Below are 26,078 nucleotides of genomic sequence, written 5' to 3'. Positions count from 1 at the left end.
TAGAGACAAATAAAACTTACAGGGACTGAGCCCTTGAGTTTTTCAAAATGAGTGAAATATGGGGTCAGAAAGAGGGATGTACGGAGATAGAAATTAAATTGTGGGAGATGAGGGATGCCGAAGGAGTCCAGGGTTTCTTGTGGTGCTTGAACACAATGAGATTAGAGATGGTAGTCTCAAAGCCAAAAGCAGCAGCAAGCTTGTAAGTGCTGGGAGATAGGGAAGGCCAGGGGTTTGGCTAGAAACAGCATTCTGAAGCCACTGTTCACCCCTATCAATGGGCATGCAGTGACATTGGAGGGAGGGGAAGACAATCTTACTCTGAACATGCATTGTTCAGCAGTGACCTCCTGGTGCAGTCACTGGAGGGAGAGCAGCCAGGGCTCCTTCTTGGGGATCCTTATATTTTCATTTAACCTGTAGTTAAATACTGTCTTCCATGTATAACACTGGGAAAAGCTATGCTAATAATCAATGGAACAGCACCTCCTTCCTCTGCACTATTTTCCAGAGCAGTTTTCACCAACTCCTTTCATTCTTTTGAAAAGAAGACTATCAGTTCCTCCTCCCTAAGAGAAAAGAAATGTATTCCTTGAAGGCCAGAAAATAAAACATTCCTTAAGCAGATTTTAGGGCCATCTGTTTTTATTTGTGCTACAATGAACCTTTAAAATTATGCTTTTGTAACTTCACATTTCTCTGAAGAATATGTGTAGCTTTGAACTAAAACCAAAACTCTGATTTTAGAATTGCACAGGGAAAAGAATCTCAAGAGGCCATTCAGCCTAAATTATACAAGACGAGGATTACATAGATATACAATTTCACAGATTCTTGCATTATATCACAACCAATATAAATTTCTCTATTTCTCTCTGGTTTTGAGTAAAGAATTAATATATTTTGTTCCTTTTTGCTTGAAACTTTGACATGAGGTTAACTCTTTGGTTCTATTCCCCCTGTGACATGATGAAAGTTTGAATGTCCACTACATTTCTTGAAAATTTTTGTTATTTTTTAGTTATATTTAAAATAATTGGCAAAATGTACATATTTAGTACATTTTTAAAGTGTACAATCTGATGAATTTTGATATGTGTATATACCCATATAAACAGCACTTAAAATCACTCTACTCTGTTCCACCAATCTAGAAATACATATTATACCAAAACAATACTGTCTTGATTAACCTACCTTTAAAATAAGCCTTAACATCAGGTAGTGTAAGTCTTTGAATTATGTTCTTTTTCAAAGTTGTCTCAGCTATTCTAGATTTTTTGCATCTCCACATATATTTTAGAATCAGTGTCTCAATTTCTATTTTGAAACAGCCTGCTGGTATTTTGATTGGGACTGTGTTGAAGCTATGAATCAATTTCGGGAGAAATGACATCTTAACAATATTGAGTCTTCTGATTCATAAATATAGTATATCTCTTCACTTATTTGGGTCTTCAATTTCTCTTAGCAATGTTTTGCAGTTTTCAGTGTATGAAAATAGTATTGTTTTTTTAAAAATTTATTTATTTATTTTTGGCTGCGTTGGGTCTTCGTCGCTGCACGTGGGCTTTCTCTAGTTGCGGCGAGCGGGGGCTACTCTTTGTTGCAGTGCGTGGGCTTCTCACTGCGGTGGCTTCTCTTGTTGCGGAGCACGGGCTCTAGGCCGGCGGGGTTCAGTAGTTGTGGCTTGCAGGCTCTAGAGCGCAGGCTCAGTAGTTGTGGCACATGGGCTTAGCTGCTCCACAGCATGTGGGATCTTCCCAGACCAGGGCTTGAACCCATGTCCCCTGCATTAGCAGGCAGATTCTTAACCACTGTGCCACCAGGGAAGTCCTATTGTATTGTTTTTAAATTCCAATTTCTGATTGTTAGTATACAGAAATACAATTGACTTTTACACAATGATTTTGCAACTCTGATAAATTCATTGACCAGATCTAGTACTATTCTGTAAATTCTTTAGAATTTCTTACATAGACAACCATGTTATCTGTGAATAAAGACAATCTTACTTCTTTTTTTCCATCTGTATTCCTCTAATTTTGTTTTCTTGCCTTATTACATTGGCTAGAAGATCCACTGAAATGCTGAATAGAAATAAGAGTAGACATCAGCTCCTTGTTCCCAATCTTAAAGAAGAACCAATCAATCAGTCACTGTTAGATATATTAAGTTTTTCATAAATTCTCTTTATTAGATTGTAAAAGTTCTCTTCTATTTTTAAACTGCTGATACATATATATATATATATATATATATATATATATATATATATATATACACACACATATATATACATATATAGATAGATATCTCTATATATATATAGAGAGAGAGAGGGTGGAGGGGGAGAGAGAGAGATTGAGTGGAAGTATGGGTTCATCAAATGCTTTTTCTGCAGCAGCTTTTTCTTTTAACATGTTTTTCCTTTCTATCCTGTTAATATGCTGAGTTACAGATTGATTTTTGAATGTTAAACCAACTTAGCATATTTGGAATAAGCCCCATTTAGTCATGAAGTACCTTATTATTTTGTGTATTACTGAATTGGCTATACTAAAAACTTGTTATGTATTTATGCAACCACCTATGAGGGATATAGGTCTGCAGTTTTCATTTCTTCCAATTTTTTTTCTAGTTTTGATACTAGTGTAATGAAGGCCTCATCAAAAGAGTTTCCCTCCTCATCTATTTTCTAAGAGTGTATAGGACTGGTGTTATTTCTTCCTTCATTTTGTAAAAGTCACCAGTGAACATATCTAGACCTGGGCTTTTCTTTGTGAAAAGGTTTATAATAATAAATTCAACTCTTTCAATGGACGCAGGGCTATTCCAGCTACCTATTTTTTCTTGACAGAGGTATGAAAGTTGATGTTCAAAGAATTTGTCCATTTTGTCCAAGTTGGACATGTATTAGCATAAATGTGTTCATAATATGCCCTATTGTCTTCTTACTATTTACAGGACTTGTAATGATATCCCTCTCTCTCACATCTCATAATGTTAATTTGTATTTTTACTATTTTTTAAGTGAAGTATAGGTGATTTACAATATTAGTTTCAGGTGTGCAACACAGTGATTCAATATTTTTATAGATTATACTTCATTTAAAGTTTATAAAATAGTGACTATATTTCCCTGTGCTGTACAATATATCCTTCTAGTCTCATTTATTTTATAGACAGTAGTTTGTACCTCCTTACTCCCCTACCCATATCTTGCCACTCCCCACTCCCCTCTGTCCACTGATAACGACTAGTTTATTCTCTATATCTGTGAGTCTGTTTCTGTTTGGTTATATTCATTGGTTTGTTTTATTTTTTAGATTCCACATACAAGTGATAGCATTACAGTATTTGTCTTTCTCTGTCTGACATTTCACTAAGCATAATACACTCTAGGTCCATCCATGTTGTTGTAAATGGCAGAATTTCATTCTTTTTCATGGCCGAGTAATACTCCATTACGTAGACAGACAGATAAAGAGATATATCTATGTATCACATCTTCTTTATCCATTCATCTGTTGATGGACACTTAGGTTGCTTCTATATCTTGGCTACTGTAAATTATGCTGCTATGAACATTGGGGTACATGTATATTTTCAAATGTTTTTGTTTTCTTTGAATATACACCCAGGAGTGGAATTGCTGAATCATATGGCAGTTCTATCTTTAGTTTTTTGAGGAATCTCCATAATATTTTCTTTAGTAGCTGTACCAATTTACATTCCCACTAACAGTGTACTAGGATCCCCCTTTCTCCACAGCTTTGCCAACATTTTTTATAGGCTTTTTTTAAAATTATTTTTTATTGGAGTATAGCTGCTTACAGACATTTTGATGATAGCCATACTGACAAGTGTGAGGTGGTATCTCACTGGGGTTTTGATTTGCATTTCTCTGATGATTAGAAATGTTGAGAAACTTTTCATGTGCCTTTGGCCATCTGTATATTTTCTTTGACACAATGTCTATTCATGTCTTCTGACTTTTTTTTTTTTTTTGGCCATGCCGCGTAGCTTGCAGAATCTTAGTTCCCCGACCAAGGATCAAACCTGGGCCCCGGCAGTGAGAGCACTGACTCCTAACCACTGGACTGCCAGGGAATTCCCTTCTGACCATTTTTAAATCAGGCTGGTTATTTTTTTGATATTGAGTTGTGTGAATCATGTATATAGTTTGGATATTAACCCCTTATCGGTCATATCATTTGCAAATATTTTCTCCTATTCAGGAGGTTGCCTTTTCATTTTCTTGATGGTTTCCTTTGCTGTAAAAAAATTTTTTTTTACATTTAATTAGGTCCCACTTATTTATTTTTGCTTTTATTTTTTTTGCCTTAGGAGACAGATCTAAGAAAATCTTCCTACACTTTATGTCAAAGAGTGTTCAGCCTATGTTTTCTTCCAGGAGTTTTATGGTTTCAGGTCTTACATTTAGGTCTTCAATACATTTTGAGTTTATTTTTGTATATGGTGTGAGAAAATGTTCTAATTTCATTCTTTTACAAGTAGCTGTCCAATTTTTCCAGCACTATTTATTAAAGAGACTCACTTTTCTCCAGTGTATATCATGCCTCCTTCATCGTAGGTTAATTAAACATAAGTATGTGGGTTTACTTGGGGGCTCTCTATTCGGTTCCATTGATCTGTGTCTCTTTTTGTGCCAGTACCATGCTGTTTTGATGACTAAAGCTTTGTAGTACAGTCTGAAGTCAGAGAGTATTATACCTCTAGCTTTGTTCCTTTTTCTCAAGATTGGTTTGGCAATTCAGGGTCTTCTGTGGTTCCATATAAATTTTAGGATTATTTCTTCTAGTTCGGTGAAAAATGTCACGAGTATTTTGATAAGGATTGCATTAAATCTGTAGATTGCTTTCAGTAGTATGTATTTTAACAATATTAATTCTGCTAATCCATGAACCTGGAATATCTTTCCATTCCTTGGTATCATCTTCAACTTCCTTCATCAATGTTTTATGGTTTTTAGAGTACTGGTCTTTTACCTCCTTGGTTAAATTTATTCCTAGGTATTTTATTCGTTTTGATAAAATTTTACTTGGGGTTATTTTCTTGCATTCTCTTTCCGATAGTTCATAATTAGTGTACAGAGAAGCAATAGGTTTCTGAATATTAACCTTATATCCTGCAGCTTTATGGAATTCATTTATTAGTTCTAATAGATTTCTGGTGGCAACTTTAGCATTTTCTATATGCAGTATGATGTCATCTGTAAACAGTGACAGTTTTACTTCTTGCCTTCCAATTTGGATGCCTCTTCCTTCTTTTTCTTGACTGATTGCTGTGGCTAGGACTTCCAATATTATGTAAAATAGAAGTGGTGAGAGTGGGCATCCTTTGTCTTGTTCCTGATTTTAGAGGAAAAGCTTTCAGCTTTCCACCATTGAGTATATTAGCTATGGGTTTGCCATAAATAGTCTTTGTTATATTGAGGTATATTTCCTCTATACCAACTTTGATGAGAGTTTTTTTTATCATGAATGGACGTTGAATTTTGTCAAATGCTTTTTTGTGTGTGTCTACTGAGATGATCATGTGACTTTTATCCTTCCTTTTGTTAATGTGGTGTATCACACTGATTGATCTGTGTATGCCTGGAATAAATCCCACTTGTCATGGTGTATGATCCTTTTTATATATTGTTGTATTCAGGTGCTAATATTTTGTTGAGGAGTTTTGCATCTATACTCATCAGAGATGTTGGCCTGTAATTTTCTTTTTTTGTAGTGTCTTTTTCTGATTTTGGTATCAGGGTAATGGTAGCATCATAAAATAAATCTGGGAGTGTTTCCTCCTCTTCGGTTTTTTGGAAGAGTTGAGAAGGACAGGTATTGCTCTTCTTTATATGTTTGGTAGAGTTCCCCTGTGAAACCGTCCAATCCTGGAATTTTGTTTGCTGAGAGTTTGTTTGTTTTATTAGAAATCCAATTTTACTACTAGTGATCGTCTGTTTGAATAGCCTATTTCTTCCTGATTCAGTCTTTGAAAGTTCTGTGTTTCTAGAAAATTGTCCATTTCTTCTAGAATGTCCAATTTGGCATATAACTGTTCATAGTATTCTCTTATGATTTTTTATATCTCTGTGGTGTTGCTTATTTCTCCTCTTTAATTTCTTATTTTGTTCATTTGGGTCTTCTTTTTCTCTTGACGACCTTGGCTAAAGGTTTAACAATTTTGTTTATCTTTTCAAAAGATAAACATTGGTTTCATTGATCTTTTCTATTGTTCTTTTGGTCTCTATTTTATTTACTTCCTCTCTGATCTTTATTATTTACTTTCTTCTGCTAACTTTGGGCTTTGTTCATTCTTCTAATTGCTTCGGATGGTAGCTTAGGTTGTTTATTTGAGATTTTTGTTCTTTCTTGAGGAAGATCTATATCACTATAAACTTCCCTCTTAGAACTGCTTCTGCTGCATTCCATAGATTTTGGAAAGTTGTGTTTCCATTTCAATTTCCATTTTCAGTTGTCCTGAGGTATTTTCTTATTTCCTCTTCCATTTCTTCATTGACACATTGGTTTTTTTAGTAGCATGTTGTTTGGTCATCACGTTTGTTCTTTTCCCATTCTTCTTTCTGTAATTGATTTCTAGTTTCATAGTGTTGTGGTTGGAAAAAATGCATGACATTAATTTCTATCCCCTTAAAGTTGCTGAGACTTGTTTTATGGCCTAGCATGTGATCAATCCTGGACAACACTCCATGTGCACTTGAAGAGAATGTGTATTCTGGGTTTTTTTTGGATGGAATGTCCTGTAGATATCTATTAAGTCCAACTGGTCTAATGTGATATTTAAGACTACTGTTCCCTTATTGGTCTTCTGTCTGAATGATCTAGTGATGCAAGTGGAGTGTTAAAGTCCCCCACTATTATTGTAATTTGTCCATTTCTCCTTTTAGGTCTGTTAATATTTGCTTTAAACACTTACAAGCTCCTGTATTAAGTGCACATATGTTAATGAGTATTATATCCTCTTCTGGTATTGGTCCCTTTATTATTATATAATGCCCTTCTTTGTTTTCTGTTATAGACTTTGTTTCAAATACTGTTTTATCTGATATGAGTATTGCTACCCCGGCTTTTTTGTCATTTGCATTTGTATGAAATACCTTTTTTTAAAAATTGAAGTATAGTTGATTTACAATGTTGTGTTAGTTTCTGGTGTTCAGCAAAGTGATTCAGTTATACTTATACATAGTCTGTTTCATATTCTTTTCCATTGTGATTTACTACAGGATATTGAATATAGTTCCCTGTGCTATATGGTAGGACCTCATTTATCTATTCTATATACAGTAATTTGTATCTGCTAATCCCAAACTCCTAATTTATCCCTCCCCCACCTTTCCCCTTTGGTAACCTAAGTTTGTTTTCTATGTCTGTGAGTCTGTTTCTGTTTTGAAAATAAGTTCATTTGTATCATATTTTAGATTCCACATATAAGTGATATCATATGATATGTGTCTTTCTCTTTCTGACTTACTTCAACTTAGCATGATAATCTTTAGGTCCATCCATGTTGCTGCAAATGGCATTATTACATTCTTCTTTATGACTGAGTAATATTCCATTGTGTGTGTATATGTGTGTGTGTGTGGCATATCTTCTTTATCCATTCATCTGTCGATGGACATTTAGGTTGCTTCCACGTCTTGACTATTGTAAATAGTGCTGCTGTGAACACTGGAGTGCATGTATCTTTTCAGATTAGTTTTCTCTGGATATATGCCCAGGAATGGGACTGCTGGATCATATGGCAACTCTATTTTTAGTTTTTTAAGGAACCTCCATACTGTTTTCCATAGTGGCTGCACCAATTTACATTCCCACCAACAGTGTAGGAGGGTTCCCTTTTCTCTACACCCTCTCCAGCATTTGTTATTTGTAGACTTTTTAATGGTGGCCATTCTGACCAGTGTGAGGTGATACCTCATTGTAGTTTTGATGTGCATTTCTCTAATGTTGAACATCTTTTTGTATGAAACATCTTTTTCCATCCCCTTACTTTCAGTCTGTGTGTCTTTAGCTCTGACATGAGTCTCTTGTAAGCAGCACATAGAAAGGTCTTGTTTTTTTTTTATCCAATCAGCCACTCTATGTCTTTTGATTGGAGCATTTAATCCATTGACATTTAAAGTGAATACTGATAGATATGTACTTATTACCATTTTGTTAATTGTTTTCTGATTGCTTTTGTAGGCCTTCTCAGTTCTTTTCATCTTCTTTTAGTTTCTTCCCTTGTGTTTTAATGGTTTTTCTTTAGTTGTATGCTTGTGTTCCTTTCTCTCTAGTCTTTGTATATCTATTGTAGGTTTTTGACTTGTGATTCCCATAAGGTTCACACGTGTTGATCTTTAACTATGTCTACTTGTTTTAAACAGGTAGTCCTTTAAGTGCAAACACATTCTAAAAAATCTACATTTTGTGTTTCTGATGTCATATTTTACAGCTTCATGTTAATCCCTTCACTGTTTATTTTATAGTTGTTTTTATAATTTTTTTCTTTTAATCTTTGTACTTGTATATTTAAGTGGTTGATCCTCAGCCTTTACTATATATTTGCCTTTAATAGTGGATTTTTCCCTTCCTACAGATTTTTTACTTCTCGTTGTAGCCTTGTCTCTTCCACTTAGAAAAGACCTTTTAACATTTCTTGTAGGTAGGTTTAGTATTGATGGACTCATTGTTTTTGCTTGTCTGAGTTGTTTTTCTGTCTGTCAAGTCTAAATGATAATCTTGCTTGTAGAGTATCCTTGGTTGCAGGTTTTTCCCTTTCAGCACTTTAAATATATAGTACCATTCCCTTCTGGCCTGCAAAGTATCTGCAGAAAAATCAGAATTCTAAAGGCCTTTAGAATCCTCTCTTTAACTTTTGCCATTTTAATTATGATATGTCTTGGTGTGGGTCTGCTTGGGCTCATCTTGTTTGGGACCCTCTGTGCTTCCTGTGCCTGGATATGTTTCCTTCTTCAGGTTCAGGAAGTTTTCAGCCATAATTTTATCAAATACATTTTTGACCCCTTTCTATTCTCCTGGGATCCCTATAATGTGAATGTTGGTAAGCTTGATATTGTCCTAGAGGTCCCTAAAACTGTTCTCTTTAAAATTTTGTTTTTCTTTTACTGTTCTGGTTGGGGGATTTCCATTATTCTATATTCCAAATCACTTATGCATTCTTCTACATCACCTACTCTGCTGTTAATTCCTTCTAGTGTGTTTGTCATTTCAGTTATAGTATTCTTCAGTTCTGACTGGTTCTTTTAAATATTTTCTAGTTCCTTGTTAAAATTCTTACTGTGTTCATCTATTATTTTCCCTAATTCATTTAGCATTCTTATTACTAATGCTTTGAACTCTTGATCTGGTAATTTATTTATTTGTTTCATTAGTTGTTTTTTCAGTTTTCTCTCATTCTTTCAACTGAAACAAATTCCTCTGTCTTCTCATTTTGCTTAACTTTCTCTGTCTCTATGAAATTAGGTGGCACAGTTATCTATTCTGGTCTTGAAGGGCTGTCCTTGTGTGAGTGTCCTTATACAGTGCACGTGCCAAGTGGCTTCGGTGGGAGTGCTGGATCTGACACAAGCACAAACCATCTCTTCCCCCAGGGTGTGCTGGCAGCTATCACGCTGGTACAAAGTGGGGTTGGAGGTGGAGTGGCTAGGAAGAGAGCCAGGTGTGAGCTGGGGCTTCTCCTCTGCTCGGTGGCCGTCAACACCCTATTTGGGGTGCAGTGAGGTCCCAGGTTGCTGGAGCAGAATCCCTGAGGGTCAGGTCCAAGCTGTCTCAGTTCCCTCTAAGTGTGTGATCTCCCACTCCCAGCACCAGTTCCCTTGCTCCAGAGGGGAGCAGTACTAGAGCAAGAAGGGCTGGAGTGGGTGCTCAGCATGGGTTGCAATGCGGGCTGTGGTAGTCCTGATCCCAGTCAGAGTCCTAGAGTGCTTCAGATGCACTGCCTCCATAAACACCAGCAATGGCTGTCCCCACCCCATTCAGATGCCTTTCTGGGTCCACGTTGGCTCTGTCCCTCACAACCATGCACTCCCCTTGGCTGCAGCAGCCCTTGCCCTAGTGTGGAACTGTGTCATGGAGCAACTGGGAATGGAAAGGGCACTCAGCTCAGGCCAGGGTGCACACTGCAGTGGTTGTGGGAAACCAGCCAGAGTTCTATGCAGCTTTAATCTCCTTCCTCCACCTTTTTTCAGGAGTAGCAAGTGTGTGCATGCACTTCATAATCAGAGTCTTACAGCCCTCCTGTTAGTCCCACTGGTTTTCAAACCAGCTAAGGTGCTCACCTTCTCAGTGTCAGAACTCAAGGCTAGGGTGCCCAATATGTGGCTTGAACAGCTCTCTCCCTAGGGAGGATCTCTGAGCCTATGTAATCCCCCACCTTTTCTGTGTCTCCTTCTAGGGACACAGGTTGACCTGATCGCTTCTCTTCCCTTCTTACCCGATTTTGTGGATCTGTCTTAGAGCCTTGGTTGTACAAGGATCTTTAGGCCAGTTTCCAGTTAGTTTTCAGTGAGAATTGCTCCACATGTTAATGCATTGGTGATGTGTTTTTTTGGGGGGGATGGGCAGTGAGCTCCATGTCCTCCTACTCTGTCACCTTTCTTGTACCCTGTGTGTTTTCACTATTTAATCAGTCTGATTAGAAATTTGATTTTATTGATCTCAAGAACTTTTAGTTTCATTTTTTAAATTGTTTCTCTGCCTTCTATTTTGTGAATTGCTGGTCTTTATTATTTCCTTTCTTCTGTTTGCTTTGTGTTTCATTTGCTCTTCTTTTTCTAATTTCCTAAGGTAGAAGAGTAGGTCAATGATTTGAGATGTCTTTGTTCTCTAATATAGTAGTTTAATGCTATCAATTTCTTTCTAATCACTGCTTTAGCTGCATCCCACAAATTCTGATACGCCATGTTTTCATTTTCAGTCAGCTCAAAATATTTTCTAATTTTTCTTTAGGTTTCTTCTTTGACCCATGGGTTATTGAGAAGTGTGTATTTTATTCAAGTTTTCTATATCCTTGATGATTTTCTGTCTACTTCTTCTATCAGTTAGTGATACAGGGGGTTACTGAAATCTCGTAATATACTTGTGGATTCATCCTTGTAGTTCTATTTATCTATATTTGTCCTTATAGTTCTAACAGTTCTTGCTTCATGCATTTTGAAGCACTGTTATTAGATGCACAAATGTTTAGGATTGTTATACCCTTTTGATGAATTGATCCCTTTATAGCTATGAAATGTGCCTCCTTATCCCTGGTAATATTGTTTATTCTGAAATACACTTTGATATTACTCTATCCACTCAAGCTTTCTTTTGATTAGTGTTACTGTAGTATATCTTTTCCCATCCATTTACTTTTAAACTATCTGTATCCTCATATTTCAAGTGGTTTTCTTATTCACAGCATATAGCTGAATCTTTCTTGTTTATCAATCTAACAATTTCTCCTTTTTAATTGAGGGTGCTTAGGTCATTTATAATTAATGTGATTATTGATATGGCTGGATTTAAATCTAGCATCTTGCCATTTATTTCCTATTTGTTATATCTCCTCTTTGTTCTCCTTTTCTTCTTTTTCAGCCTTCTTTATATAATTCCAGTTTATTTTTGTTGGCTTATTAGCTATACCTCTCCATTTAAATTTTTCTAGTGGTTGCTTTTAGATTTTTATTCTACATCTTTACTTATCAATCTACTTTCAAGTAATATTATGCCACATCCCATGGCATATAGAAACTTTCCATCTGTATACTTCTATTTCCCCTTTCCTGGAAATACCCTTTGGTTCTATGTAAGTTATAAACTCCACAAAACATTGTTGTTAGTTTTGCTTTAAACAATTATCTTTTAAAGAGTTTTTATATTTACCTATATATTTAACCATTTCTGCTGCTCTTCATTACTATGTGTGGTTCCAGAGTTCCATTATTTGGTATTCTCCATGAAGGACTTCCTTTAACATTTCTTGTGGAATAGGTGGCTGGTAATACATTCTTTTAGCTCTTATATTTCTGAAAAAGCATTTTGCTTTTCATTTTTGAAACATATTTTTACTGGGTATAAAATATAGGTTAACAGGTTATCTTTTTCAGTATACTTTAAAGATTTTGTACACTGTCTTGTGGATTGAACTGTTTTGATGAGAAGTCTGCTGTCATTCTTATACTCATTCCTCAGTATATAATGTGGATTTTTTTCTCTAGCTGCTTTTAAGATTCTTCTCTTTATCTCTGGTGTTAAGCAATTTGATTTTGATGATTATAATGTTCCTTAATGTAGTTTTCATCCTGTTTCCTGCAACTGGAGTTCATTGAGCTTTTTGAATCTATGTGATTATACTTCTCATTAAATTTATAAAATTTTTTATCACTGATTCTTCAAATATCTTTTCTGTCAACCCACTTCTCTCCTTTGGGGACTTCAATTACAGAGTTAGGCCATCCAACACTTCCCACATCTCAATCATGTGCCATTCATTTAATTTTTCAGCCTTTTCTCTTTGTGTTTCGTTTTGGATAGTTCTATTGCTGTTTTAAGTTTATTAAATTTTTTCAGCAGTGTCTGATCTGCCATTAATCTCATCCAGTGTATTTTTCATCTCATTGTCATTTTTGTTTCCTGAAGCTTGATTTGGGTCTTTTTTATATTTTCTGTGTCTCTCCTTAACATGTATGTGCCTTGATCTTGTTGAAGCTTTATTTTAAGCTTGTTAGGTAGGATCAGAGCAGCCTAAATTTATGGATAACTCCGATCCTCAGGAATTATTTGTCCCTTTCTTACTCTAGCTTGTAAGAATACAAATTATTCCTGGACCTTTGAGAAATGTTCTCCCTGCTCCTTTCCAGTGTTTTTCTCACATACATGCACTGATTAGTAATCAGCTGAAGACACAATAGGAACCTCCTGCAGATCTCCAGAGTTCTTTTATTTCCATAATCTGTCTTGCAAATTCTAGCCATCATGCCCTCCCTACACTGTCTTCAATGCAGGGAGACCTCTAGGCTCAGTTTAGGTTCCCCCCCTAGCTGCACTGTGGCCTGGAAACTCCAGACAGTAAAGTAGGGTAATCATAGGGCTCACCTTCTCTGCCCCATTGTCCTTTGTATTTTCCCCCCACATATTTTGTCTTGATGTTTAGCTATTTACAGTGGACTGCTATGTTAGTGTGCTAGTGCTGCTATAAGAAAGTACTGCAAACTGGTGGCTTAAACGATAGAAATTTATTGTCTCACAATTCTGGAGGCTAGAAATCCAAAATTAAGATGTCAGCAGAGCTGGTTCCATTTGAGGGCTGTAAAAGGAAAGATTTGTTCCAGACCTCTCTCCTTGACTTGCAGAGTCAAGGACTTGACTTGACTTCCATCTTTTCCCTATGCCTCTTCATATCCCCTTCTCTTTATGCATATCTACGTCCAAATTTCCCCTTCTTATAAGTCATACTAGATTAGGGCTTTACCTCTGTAAAGACCCTATAATCAGCCCTACAATCAGATGTAATCATTAAACTGATGTCTATGAAAATCGGTTTAGTATAGTGTTTAAGAGGTGGGACACTGGAATTAGAGTGTCTGGGTTTGATTCTAGCTCCAACACTTGCTCGCTCTGTGCCTTAATTTCCTCATCTGTAAAAAGGTAATTACCTTACTCATTTCACAGAGATAGTGTGAAGATACATATGTGCTTAGAATAGTACCTGATATATAATATACCCTCAATAGATGTTAGTTAACACAATGATCAAAATAATCTCACCATAAGAACATGAGTAGCGTTACCTAGACCAACAGAGATCTTGCATGGCCTTGATGGAGATTAGAAAATTTATATACAATGACTACTTCATTTATTAAAATTACTACTTCAGAAATATTATCTTCTTCTAGCTTTCTAAGCTTAAAGTCTTTCCTTATATGGAAAAAAATGTTGCCTGCCATTTCCGTAAACAAAGAATGTTGCCTGCCATTCTGGTAAACAACAAATGTTGCCTATCATCAAGTCATCAGCCACTGCACCTGCCACCAACAGTGCACCCTTAGGGTAAATCAGGATGGAGAAAAACAGGATACTGGCCCTAGAGAGTTAAGATGCCTGTCTAAGGAATAATTTCAGTGAGCCCTGACTCTTGCATTTTCCCATATATAGAAAAGCACTAAAATCATTAACTTGAGATGTCTGGTTTTTTTATGATTAGCAGTACTCTTTTGATGTTCAACTACATGTTTTTTTTTGTTTTTTTTTTCCCAGCAAAAACTCCTATAAATCCTGGCTCCTCCCTTACCTCTTTGGAACAGCTCCTCAGAGCTATCTGAGAGGCTGTATCCTGGGCTATAGTCCTCAATAAGGCCACTGTATAAAACATAATTCTCAACTTTTATGCTGTGCTTTTCTTTTTTTTTTCAGTTGACACTTAGAGGTCCCCTCTCTCCACGTTTTACATATAGCTGCCAAAACTCAGTTTTCTAAAATTCTACTTTGGTTAATTCACTTTTCTGCTTTAGAACCTGTAAAATCTCTATAAATTATCATATTAGAGTCTAGACTCCTTTGTGTGGTTTCTGAAAGCCTCTGAATATCCAGCAGTCTCTTTGTACAACTTCATTTCCCAGTCGCCTTTAGCCTCTTCTTCACTAGGCAGGTTGATATCTCCCATCCTCCCTACAAGACATGCCCATTCCTGGTGCTTTCCTGCCTTTTGTTTAGGCTGGTATCTATCCCTCTTTTCACTTATTTTCCACCCTTTACTTTATAGTGCCTACACATCCTTCACTGTCCATTTCAAATCTTTCCTTCATTTACATTTACATGAATGTTTATAAACATCTACGTGGAATGTGCTGCTCTGGCTGTTAGGGATTCAGGCTCATTTAGAAATAAAGCAAATTCCTGACTGCTTCATTTATCAGAGCTCTCCCTTCTTCGAATCTTTAATAAACTTCCAATAAGTTTCAGCACTTATTTCCACATTACTTTATCTTTTAGTTATTTTTATATTATTTATATATCTATATTTTGTTTTATATTTTATATTGTTTATATTTTATTTGTTTCATGTCTTCATTCAATATATATATTTCTTGTGCAATTACTCTATACTAGATAGACTGCTAATGATACAGTGGTAACAAGACAGACACAGTCCCTCATGGAACTAAAAGTCTAGTAGAGAAAATAGACACTGAATAAGGAATTACAAATGTAGTGAGTATTACACATAGAATGTGTGTTATTAAATGAAAGCCTATCTGAAATAAATATGTGAAAAAATGAAAGCCTATCTGAGAAAATACCATTTAAACTGAAACCTGAAAATTGAGTATGGGTTATGCAAATGAAGAGTAGGGGAAGTATGCAACAATAAGAAAATAGCTTGTGCAAAGGCTATAAACAAAAGAAAACATAGTTCAGGGAGTGATAAGAAAAACTAAAGGTACAAATAAAGAAAAATGAATGAGAGGAAAAGTGGAATATTGTGGTGATTAAATGAAATAATGTATAAGAAATTACTTTTTCAACTATTAGACACAAGACAATTCAACTGTCCAAGATCATGAGAAATAAAATTACGCTGAGTTAAAACAAAAATTGAATTAGAAGGGAAGTCAGTCTGCTAAATCAAGTAAGAAGAATAAGTGATATATAATTGGTAAACTTTATTGAAAATTAAATGTAATAAATGACAAGAAATACAGTTACTGTTTTTGAACAAAGATTTCTGAACCTGCACAACCATAAACCTAGGAGGCAGAATTCAGATAAAGACAGATAATATGAATGGCAGCTGTTGTCATGAATGTCCTCAGTCAAGTACTGAAATAATTATGGGGGCCTCATAGCTTTTACAAATATACTTGTATAAACAGATCTAATTACCAAACACAAAGTACCATCTTGCAAACACCAAGGATAGCAATGTACGTTATCCACTTGGAGTTGACATCTGATCATCTCACTTCTGGACAATAAGCTCCCAGAAGGCAAGCATAATGTCTGATTCATCTTTGTATCATATCACGGAATATATTTAATAGACGTTTGTGAAATAGATAATAACACTTCAAATATGGGAAATAAAACAAGTTTTCAAAGCATAGCCTCCTTTAAAAACTATTTAGGGCATAAATTACATAAAAATAGTTCTCTTTAAAGATTTGACTCTAGTTTAGCATAGTTCCAAGGTAGGACTATCTAATAGCTAATTGTATCCCAGAAAAAATTAAGCACACATTCTAACTACTATTTTCTAGTGTCCTGAAAAAAGCCATCAGACAGAAAGCCACAGGGTAAATGTTTTCTTCAAATAGGTCATTCCCACATAATAATACTGAGCCCTGAGCTTAAAAGTCCAGTAAGACATTTCTGTGATTTTAAGTGTATATCAAGTATAAAATGTTTATTGAATGTACAAATGAGTAAGTGAATAAATGGCTGAATGAGAAAGGAAAAAAGAAAGGAAGAAAAGGAAGAAAGAGAAGGAGGGAAGAAGTTATTTTATACCAAGATATGGTGGAAGAAGTAACTGTGGAGTTATCACCCTGTCTAATAAAACAACAAATTTTAACATTATGTCAAACTAAGTTTTAAATTTTCTATTTTAAATCACAATGATTACTATCCAACACTTTAGAACCCATTTTAAGAAATTTTTAAATTCAAGTACTACTTCACATGGCAAATAGGCAAGAACAGTTATTACATAATCCTGTTAATGTATGTGTAGTATGCACAATTTCATTTTAGTTACAAAATACAGCTTAATTCAAGATGTAATCATTTGCTTTCAAAACCTTATTTAAAAATAATTTTGGGACTTATAGGTGAGCTATGATTGAACATTAAGTATAGTTAAAAGTAATACATACTTATAGAAAGAGGGAAAAATAAAAGATCCCACCACTAATAAATATTATAAAGTTAATTTTATACTTCAATCAAAAAGCAAATCTGGGGCTTCCCTGGTGGCGCAGTGGTTGAGAATCTGCCTGCTAATGCAGGGGACACGGGTTCGAGCCCTGGTCTGGGAGGATCCCACATGCCGCGGAGCAACAAAGCCCGTGCGCCACAACTACTGAGCCTGCGCGTCTGGAGCCTGTGCTCCGCAACAAGAGAGGCCGCGATAGTGAGAAGCCCGCGCACCGCGATGAAGAGTGGCCCGTTTGCCACAACTAGAGAAAGCCCTCGCACAGAAACGAAGACCCAACACAGCCAAAAATAAATAAGTAAATTTAAAAAAAAAAAAAAAAGCAAATCTGTCACTGATTGTCGGCATCAAAAGGTCAAAACACAACAAATGACACAAGCAAAGACTAAATAAATCACAAATTTAACATTTTATCTTTCTGTTATGGAATTCCCTATCACTGATCTAACTCATATAATATTATGAACTGATTTCACTGCCGATTAACTAAAAATTTACATGTAATCATGTATTTCTCATCTTCATTTATGATATTCAATTATGAAAAATTCATGGGAAATCTTACCTCATTGTATCTGTTGCTGGGAATTTTGATGCTGGTTTTCCGAACTTCCATATCAACCACCAAACCTTGAACTACTGGCAATGTATACTGGTAATTTCTAAAGTCCTGGGCAAAAGCAGATTGAAGTGGAAGAGAGAATTCATCAACGGCAGGATTTAATTTATAGTAATAAAATTAGCATAAGTAAAAAGAATGTCAAAATTAAAAGATCTCATTCATTTAAATAATAAGAAAATGTATAATGAAAGCCCCATTGTGTATATTCTACTCTCTGATTAGCCTGTAAACTCTTACAAAGAAGCAGACTAAAAAGTTTCATATACCCTTTATATACAATATTAAACAAATATTTGAATGTTTATCCCTGCTTTGTCACCACCTAACATTTTCTGTATTTATTTAACTATCTCCTCCCTCTAAGGTAAGCTCCAATAGGGTAGGGATGCTCACTTGTTTTGTTCTTGTTATATCCCAAATGCCTGGAACATCCTGGGGACTAAATGAATACCTGTAGAGTAAAACATGCACGCATATATACATCACATCTAGTATGGTTGAAGCAAAATGAGCAAGAATGGTAGGAGATGAGGTCAAAGTGATAGCACGCAGCTAGATTTCATAGGGTCTGGTAGGTCACCACAAGGACCTTTGCCTTAACTTTTAGAAGGCTTTTGACCTATTTTAATGGATCTCTCTGACTTTCTCTGTAAAGAATAGATGAAAAGGGAACAAGAATAGAAGAAAGGATATCAGATAAGCATAATAAAAATAATCCAGGCAAAAGACAGTGATAACTTGAACGAAGATGTTAACAGTTCAAAAGATTGTGAGAAGTTTCAAACTCTAGATATATTTTGAAGGGAAAAAGGACAATATTTGCCCTTAGGTTGGATGTGGAATGTGAAAAAAAAAAGAGAGATGATTCTGAATTTCATGGCCTGGGCAAGTTGAAGACAGGAACTGCCATTTACTGAGATGTAGAATATGATGGGAAGGGGAAGTCAGAAGACTGCAGGAGAAGAACCAAGAAAGAATGGTGTCCTGGAAGCTAAGAAAAGAAAATGTATAGATATTAGTAAGTTGCTAGATGGAACTGTGTGAAAATTATCTTCTGATTGCTTCTATTCACTCAGGAAAATTAGGGCTAAGCCATCAGCTGAAACTGAGGAAAGGAGAGGAGGCACTGGAAATTTGAGACGAGATCCCATGAAAATAGTCATCTAGAGGAGTAGGAATGTATTATGGACCAGGAAGGACTGCCAGGTAGGTCCAAGAGCTTCCTTAATGGTATTGGTCATGAATCTAAAATGAGACCGGTGAGTATGCTACTCTTTTTGTCTTCACTCATATTTAAGTTTGGATGTAAGTTACGAATGAAGGAAGAATTAGATCCAACCAGGTATAATCAACTGACTTTTGATAAAGGTGCAAAGGCAAGTAAATGACAAATGATACTGAAATGAATGGACATACAAATGGGAAAAAAAAGAACTTCAAACAATGCCTAACAATCATAAAGATTAACTAAAAATGGATCACTGACCTAAATATAAAACATAAAACTACAAACTTTTTAGAAGAAAACATGGAGGAAAATGTTTGTGATATAAGTTTCAGTCAAAAAGTTCTTAGATATGATATAAAAAGAACACTCCATAAAAAATTAATAAACTGGACTTCAACAAAATTAAAAACTTTTGTTCTGTTAAAGACACTGTTAAGAGAATGAAAAGATAAATTACAGACTGGGAGAAAATATTTTTAAATGATACAAATCTACCAAAGGACTTACATTCAGAATAGATGAAATACTCTCAAAACTCAACAATAAGAAAACAACAACCATATTTTAAAAATATGAACAGTTGGAAAAATTTGAACATTCACTAAAGATATAAAGAGGACAAAATAAGCAAATGAAAGATGCTCTAAATCATTCATCACAGGAAATATACAAACTAAAATCACAAAAATTAAAACCACTAGACTCCTGTTAGAATGGCAAAAATTAAAAACCAAAAAGGAGAAATAATAAGTGCTGGCCAAAAAAAAAAGGATCCTTATACCTGATGCATGCAAAATACTGCAGGCATTTTGGAAAACAATTTCAGTTCCTTATAATGTTAAACATACAATATGGCTCAACTATCCCACTCCCAGAGAAATGAAAACTAAATATTCACACAAAATTTAATACATGGATGTTTATAGCAGCTTTATTCCCAGTCGCCAGAAACTAGAAACCCAGATATGCATCAACAGGTGAATGAATAAACTGTAGTTCAAACATACAACACTACTCAGCAATAAAAATGAATGACCTATTGATACTGAAGGCTACCAGAATATACTACTCCTAAATATGCCTCTTGTTAATCAGTCTTTGGCCAGTCTAATTTAGAGGGCCCCAGCTGAAGAACCTGAGATGAGTAGAAGAAAAAGATTTTATTTCCTTCCCAACAATACATACAACACAGATTAATCTCAAATGCATTATGATAAGTAAAAGAAGCCAGATTAAGAAGGCTACATGCTGTATAATTTCCATTATAGGACAGTCTGAAAAAACTAAAACTATAGGGGCAAAGGATCAATGGTTACCAGACATTACAGGTGCACCAGCAAATTTTCTGGTGATGGAACTGTTCTGTATCTTGATTGTGACAGTGGTAGTAACATAACTGTATACATTGTCAAAACTCTTAGAATGTACTCCAAAAAAGGTGGATTTTACCATACATAAATTTAAAAAAAAATTTTTAAAGAAAGAGGTAGATTTAATCAGAGTTTACATTTTGCCAGGCTACCACAACACAGGGTAAAAGCGAAAAAAGAACTAGAATTATGTAAAAAAGTGATTTTAATGATGAAACCATGGAATCTTAATGTAGATAAACAGAAAAGCCGGAGGAGTGAGAAACAGTGAAAAGGTGTTGAAATCAATAGGTTGTAAATCCTGGTAAACTAGGGAGAAAGTGATGATGTAGAGTGAGATGCTTCAGTAGATAATCCAATAAATATTTGTAAAAATGAATTAAGATAGGCCATAAAAACCTTGGGCTGCTGTTGCTTGATTACAGGATAAATATCTCCTTTTCATTCCAAAATAGATTACAATCTGAAAGAAAAACTATCTTGTCAAAAATGTGACTAAAAACTAAAGTTACCAAGGAGGGACAAAGGGATGGGGGTTGGAATAGAAGAATAGAGAGAGATATCTTATAGATTAAAATATAATTTAAAAAATTTCACTTCTGGCCAAGATGGAGAAAAGGGGACTGGATTTAGCCTCCTGCCTTAAACGACCGAAATTTGCACAAAACACATGGAACAATGATTTCCAAGACACCAAATTGCAGACAACAAAGGACAGTGGTCCTTGAGAGACAGGAAACAAACAAGATGAGCTCTATGACTGCCCAGGTTATGCTTTAGGAGAGTTTCCAAGCTCAGATGCAGGAAGCGGGAACCCAGGCAGAGGCTGGCAGACTTCCTGAGTTGAGGAGACAAAACTGAAAATCGAGAAAAAATTCAAGATAGTTAGAGTTCACAGGACAGAGAGGAGAAAACTGCAGAGAGAGAACTCCAAAGGTTCACAGAGGGTCGCATCAGAACAGCAGTGTTCTGATTAGCAAATGTGTGTGAGGATACTTCTTGAGGCTAGTGAAAGAAATGCCTGAAATGATTACTGGGAGCATTATGTGATACACAGGTCTGGGAATAGTGCCTATTCCCAAAACCCAGATAGAAAAAGCTCATAATTCATGGGCACTGGGTAAAGTATTACTGTATAATAAAGAATTTGGCTGACCTCTGCCCCTGGTTCCTGGGAGGTAACCTCTAAACCCGTGGAATTTCCTGAGTGATATGAGTGCCTTTGTTATTCCTGGCAGACTCTGAGAGTCTATGTCAGTTTGATGACACTGATGCTAAAAGGATAACTCGGGGTGGCGGCTGGCCATTTCAGAAACACCAACCATGTGATGAGAGGCTGGGGCTCTGAGGCACGTGATATCAGCCTGACTTCTGCAGAGTGCCGAAGCGGGGCTGGAGACTGAGTTCAATCACACAGCTGGTGATTCAATCAATCAGGCCTCGTAAGGAAACTCCAATAAAAACTCAGGGCACAGATGCTTAGGAGCTCATGCCGTATGTATTGTTACACATCAATGTATGCAGAAAGTGACGTTCCTGAAGACACAGAAGCTTCTTGTTTGGAACCCTCCCAGACCTTGCACTATGTGTCTCTTCTATCGGCTGCTCCTGATTTATATTTCCTTTGTTATAATAAAACTGTATCATAAGTACAGTTGACCCCTGAATAACATGGGGGTTGGGGCGTCAACCCCTGCACAGTTGGAAATCCATGTATAACATTACATTCAGCTCTCTGAAGTGCAGTTCTGTATCTGCGGATTCAACTAACCATGGACTGTGTAGTACATATTTATTGAAAAAAATCCACATATAAGTGGATCTGAGCAGTTCAAGCCCATGTTGTTTAAGGGTCAACTGCACAGTACTTTGCTGAGTTCTGTGAATCATTCTAGTGAATTATCAACCCTGACGGGCTAGTGGGATCTCCCACATTTGTATCTAGTTAGTCAGAACTGTGGGAGGTCTGGAGACCCCTGAACTTGCAGCTAGCATCTGAAGTAATGGCAGTCTTGTGAAGGACTGTGCTTAATCTGTGAAGTTTGGCTTAATTCCAGACAACACCAAAAGTCATTACAAATATAGCTGAGCTCTGAACAATGTGGGGGTTAGGGGCACTGACCCCCTCTGTGCAGTCAAAAATCCATGTATAAATTATAGTCGGCCCTCCATATCCGTGGTTCTGCATTGGAGGATTTAACCAAGAATGGCTCATGTAGTACTGTAGTATTTACTGTTGAAAAAAAATCCACGTATAAGTGGACCCTCACGGTTCAAACCAGCGTTGTTCAAGGGTCAGCTGTACTCAGAAGGGTTTTGCCTTAGTAGTGGGAAATAATCAGCCCTATACTAAACAAGACTTTGGTTCCACCTTACAAATCTTAAAAGCAAGACTCAAAAGGATCAACCTATTTTTTAGATAAATTAACTGTGCTATTTGTAACCAAACTCAAGAATTTTTATAGGAACATAAAAATACCTGGCATCCAACAAGGTAAAATCACAATATCTGTCATCCAATAAAAAATTTTAAAAATACCAAGGATGCAAAGAAGCAGGAAAATACAACTCAAAATGCGGGGTGGGGGGGAAATCAATCAATGGCAACTGAGTCAGAACTGAAACACGTGTTAGAATTACCAAACAAGGACATTATAATATTTATTATAATTATATTCCAGATGTTTAAAAAGTTAAGTACAGGCACAGAAGATATAGAAAAAGACCCAAGTCAAACTTCTAGAGATGAAAATTACAATGGCTGAAATTACAGGAAAAAAGAAAAAGGATGGAATCAATGGCAGTTTAAGTACTGCAAAATAAAAGATTACTACAATGAGGTATCACCTCACACCAGTCAGAATGGCCATCATCAAAAAATCTACAAACAATAAATGTTGGAGAGGGTGTGGAGAAAAGGGAACCCTCTTGCACTGTTGGTGGGAATGTAAATTGATACAGCCACTATGGAGAACAGTATGGAGGTTCCTTTAAAAACTAAAAATAGAACTACTGTACGACCCAGCAATCCCACTACTGGGCATATACCCTGAGAAAACCATAATTCAAAAAGAGTCATGTACCATGATGTTCATTGCAGCACTGTTTACAACAGCCAGGACATGGAAGCAACCAGAATGTCCATCAACGGATGAATGGATAAAGAAGATATGACACATACATACAATGGAATGTTACTCAGCCATAAAAAGGAATGAAATTGAGTTATTTGTAGTGAGGTGGATGGACCCAGAATCTGTCATACAGAGTGAAGTGAGTCAGAGCAAAACAAATACCGTATGCTAACACATATATATGGAATCTGAAAAAGTGGTACTGATGAACCTAGTGGCAGGACAGGAATAAAGACGCAGACGTAGAGAACGGACTTGAGGTGGGGAAGGGGAAGCTGGGATGAAGTGAGAGAGTAGCATTGACATATGTACACTACCAAATGTAAAATAGATAGCTAGTGGGAAGCAGCCACATAGCACAGGGAGATCAGCTTGGTGCTTTGTGACCACCTAGAGGGGTGGGATAGGGAGGGTGGGAGGGAGATGCAAGAGGGAGGAGATATGGGGTTATATATATGTATAGCTGATTCACTTTGTTATAAAACAGAAACTAACACACCACTGTAACACAATTATACTCCAATAAAGATGTTAAAAAAAAATTAAAAAGTTCTAACTCAGAAAAAAATAAATAAAAATAAAAGATTAGTGAACTTGAGGACACAGCAATAAAAAAAACCTGTCCAAAATGAACACACAGAGGAAAAAAAAACACTGAAAAAGAAATAAAGAGAGCATTAGTGAGCTGTGAAACAATTTCAAGCAGGCTAATAAGTCTATTAACAATGGAGTCCCTGAAGGAGAGGAGGGGTGGACAGAAAAATTATTTAATGCAAACTATAAACCCACAGATCTAAGAAGCTCAGAAAACCCCAGCACAAGAAACATGGAAAAAACTATACCAAGGCACGTAATCAAATGGCTCAAAAATAGTGATAAAAAGAAAAATTTCAAAGCAAAGAGAGAAGGATAAAACATTATGTAGATAGGAACAAAGGAGGGAATACATATTTCTCATCTGAAAAAATGCAAACTGGAAGGCAATAGAGCAAATCTTTAAAATTCTCAAAGAATTAAACTGTCAGCCTAGAATTCTACATCCAGCAAGAGTATCTTTCAAATACAAAGGACATTGTTAGAAATACAGATGCTAAAAGAATTCACCACCAGCCAATCCACACTATAAGAAACATTACAGGAAATCTTTCAGGTAGAAGGACAATGACACCAGATGGAAATACAGATTTATACAAAGGAATGAAAAGCACTGGAAATGGCAACTACGTGGGTAAACCTACAAGAAGCTTTCTTATTGTTTACATCTCTTTTAAAGATAACTGGAACTATAACTACAATCGCATGACAGAGTGAGGAAATAAACAAGTCCCCCAAAAGCAACTAAACAGTTGGGTAGATTTATTAAAAAAAACAAAACAAACAAACAAAAAAACCATTTCAGTGCCCTGGAATTAGACCAAAGACATACAATACACTGAGATGTGTTCATTCATAAAAACTACTGAACTTCAAGTAAGAAGAATAGAGTTGAATCTGTGATTTTCTTGCCTGGGGCTGCCTTTAGCCCTGTTCATAGTTCAGCCAGGGCAAGGTAGTTTGTGAAAACAATAAGCTTTGCTGCTTGAAGGATCTTGCTTGATTTGGAGTGTCTCAGTTAAAGTGGTAAACTCAGTGGCTAGTGAAAAGGACCAGTGGCTCTGTTAGCCTGAGGTTGCTAGCCTATTTGGAGCAAGTAATGAGCAGGCAGACTAGCCAGAGATTTAAGAAGACGTTCTGGTAATGAGACAGACATAGGGAACTTCATAAACTCTCCAAATACCCAGGACTGACCTTAGTCTGTGCACATGTGCAGCAGTGACTTTAATGGGCCCAAGCCAACCAACCTTCTTGGTCAACAGGGTTAGAGCCCGTGCATATGCAGAGGAGACATGAGTGAGTCCAGCAGAAAAGAAAAGAATGATGTTTGAATCCCAGTCCATGCAGATCCATCAAGAAAGTATAGATGCCTTACTGGCTAGAGGTATTTGAACACAATCTCTGACCAATCTTTGGCAAAAGAGTAAGCTACACAGACACAGGGGACACCACCAGGATGCCAGGCTTAAAATTAAAACACGACATAATGCTGGGTGCTTTAAGTATAACTACTCCTCACAGTAATCCTGCAAGGTCACTTAGTTAGTGTATAACCAAGAGCCAGAATCCTGTACTATTTCATTCCAAACCTCCATATACTTTCCAAAGAATATACATGTTCTGTTCTTTTCCTATAGCATAAATCTTCACCTACGTGAAGAAGCAGGGTATTAACAAAATAATAAAATCCTTCTCTTCCTTCTCATGCAAACCCCAGTAAGGAAAAAGAAAATAAAAATTCCCAACTTACTGCAAGAAGATTCATGATGGTATGCCCCGTCTCTCCAAACAATGGCTTCCGAAATCTGACACTGAACAGTGGGCAAGGATAAACTATGGAAATGAGAAATGATCAGACTAAGTTTGGCAGCTTAAAATTTTGGTAAAAGAGGCATCATGTTGCATAGAGTTCTCAAAATATAATTGTAATGACTCATTAGAGCATAAAATTTAGGGCTCAGAAAGTATTTACCATAACAGCATCACAGACAAATTTGGAGCCTTCTACAAACCACACCAGTCTTTTGATGCAGCTGTTTCAAAAATGAACTACATGTCTTAAGAAGCACTCTTTCCCAAACTGGATTAATATATTCCAGGAAACAAGTATCTCCTGATTCCTCTGTGCTCAGGAAGTCTAAAAGAGTTCACTCTTACACATTTCTGACTCAGGA

General features: G+C 36.2%; 1 protein-coding gene across 2 annotated transcripts in view; it reads right to left on the bottom strand.

Moving 5' to 3' along the window:
- The window catches only part of ZFYVE9 (zinc finger FYVE-type containing 9), a 186,317-nt gene that overhangs the window by 22,156 nt on the left and 138,083 nt on the right, over positions 1-26,078 (bottom strand). For both annotated transcript variants that reach the window (XM_068539868.1, XM_068539869.1), the window contains 2 exons: positions 25,655-25,737; positions 17,522-17,626 (listed from right to left, as the gene is read on the bottom strand). In XM_068539868.1, coding sequence (XP_068395969.1) covers positions 17,522-17,626; positions 25,655-25,737 — 188 coding nt within the window. The remainder of the gene's footprint in view (positions 1-17,521; positions 17,627-25,654; positions 25,738-26,078) is intronic.

The sequence above is a fragment of the Eschrichtius robustus genome, chromosome 3 (assembly GCF_028021215.1).
Source record: "Eschrichtius robustus isolate mEscRob2 chromosome 3, mEscRob2.pri, whole genome shotgun sequence".
Lineage (NCBI taxonomy): Eukaryota > Metazoa > Chordata > Mammalia > Artiodactyla > Eschrichtiidae > Eschrichtius > Eschrichtius robustus.
This window is presented reverse-complemented; position numbering and strand designations above follow the sequence as displayed.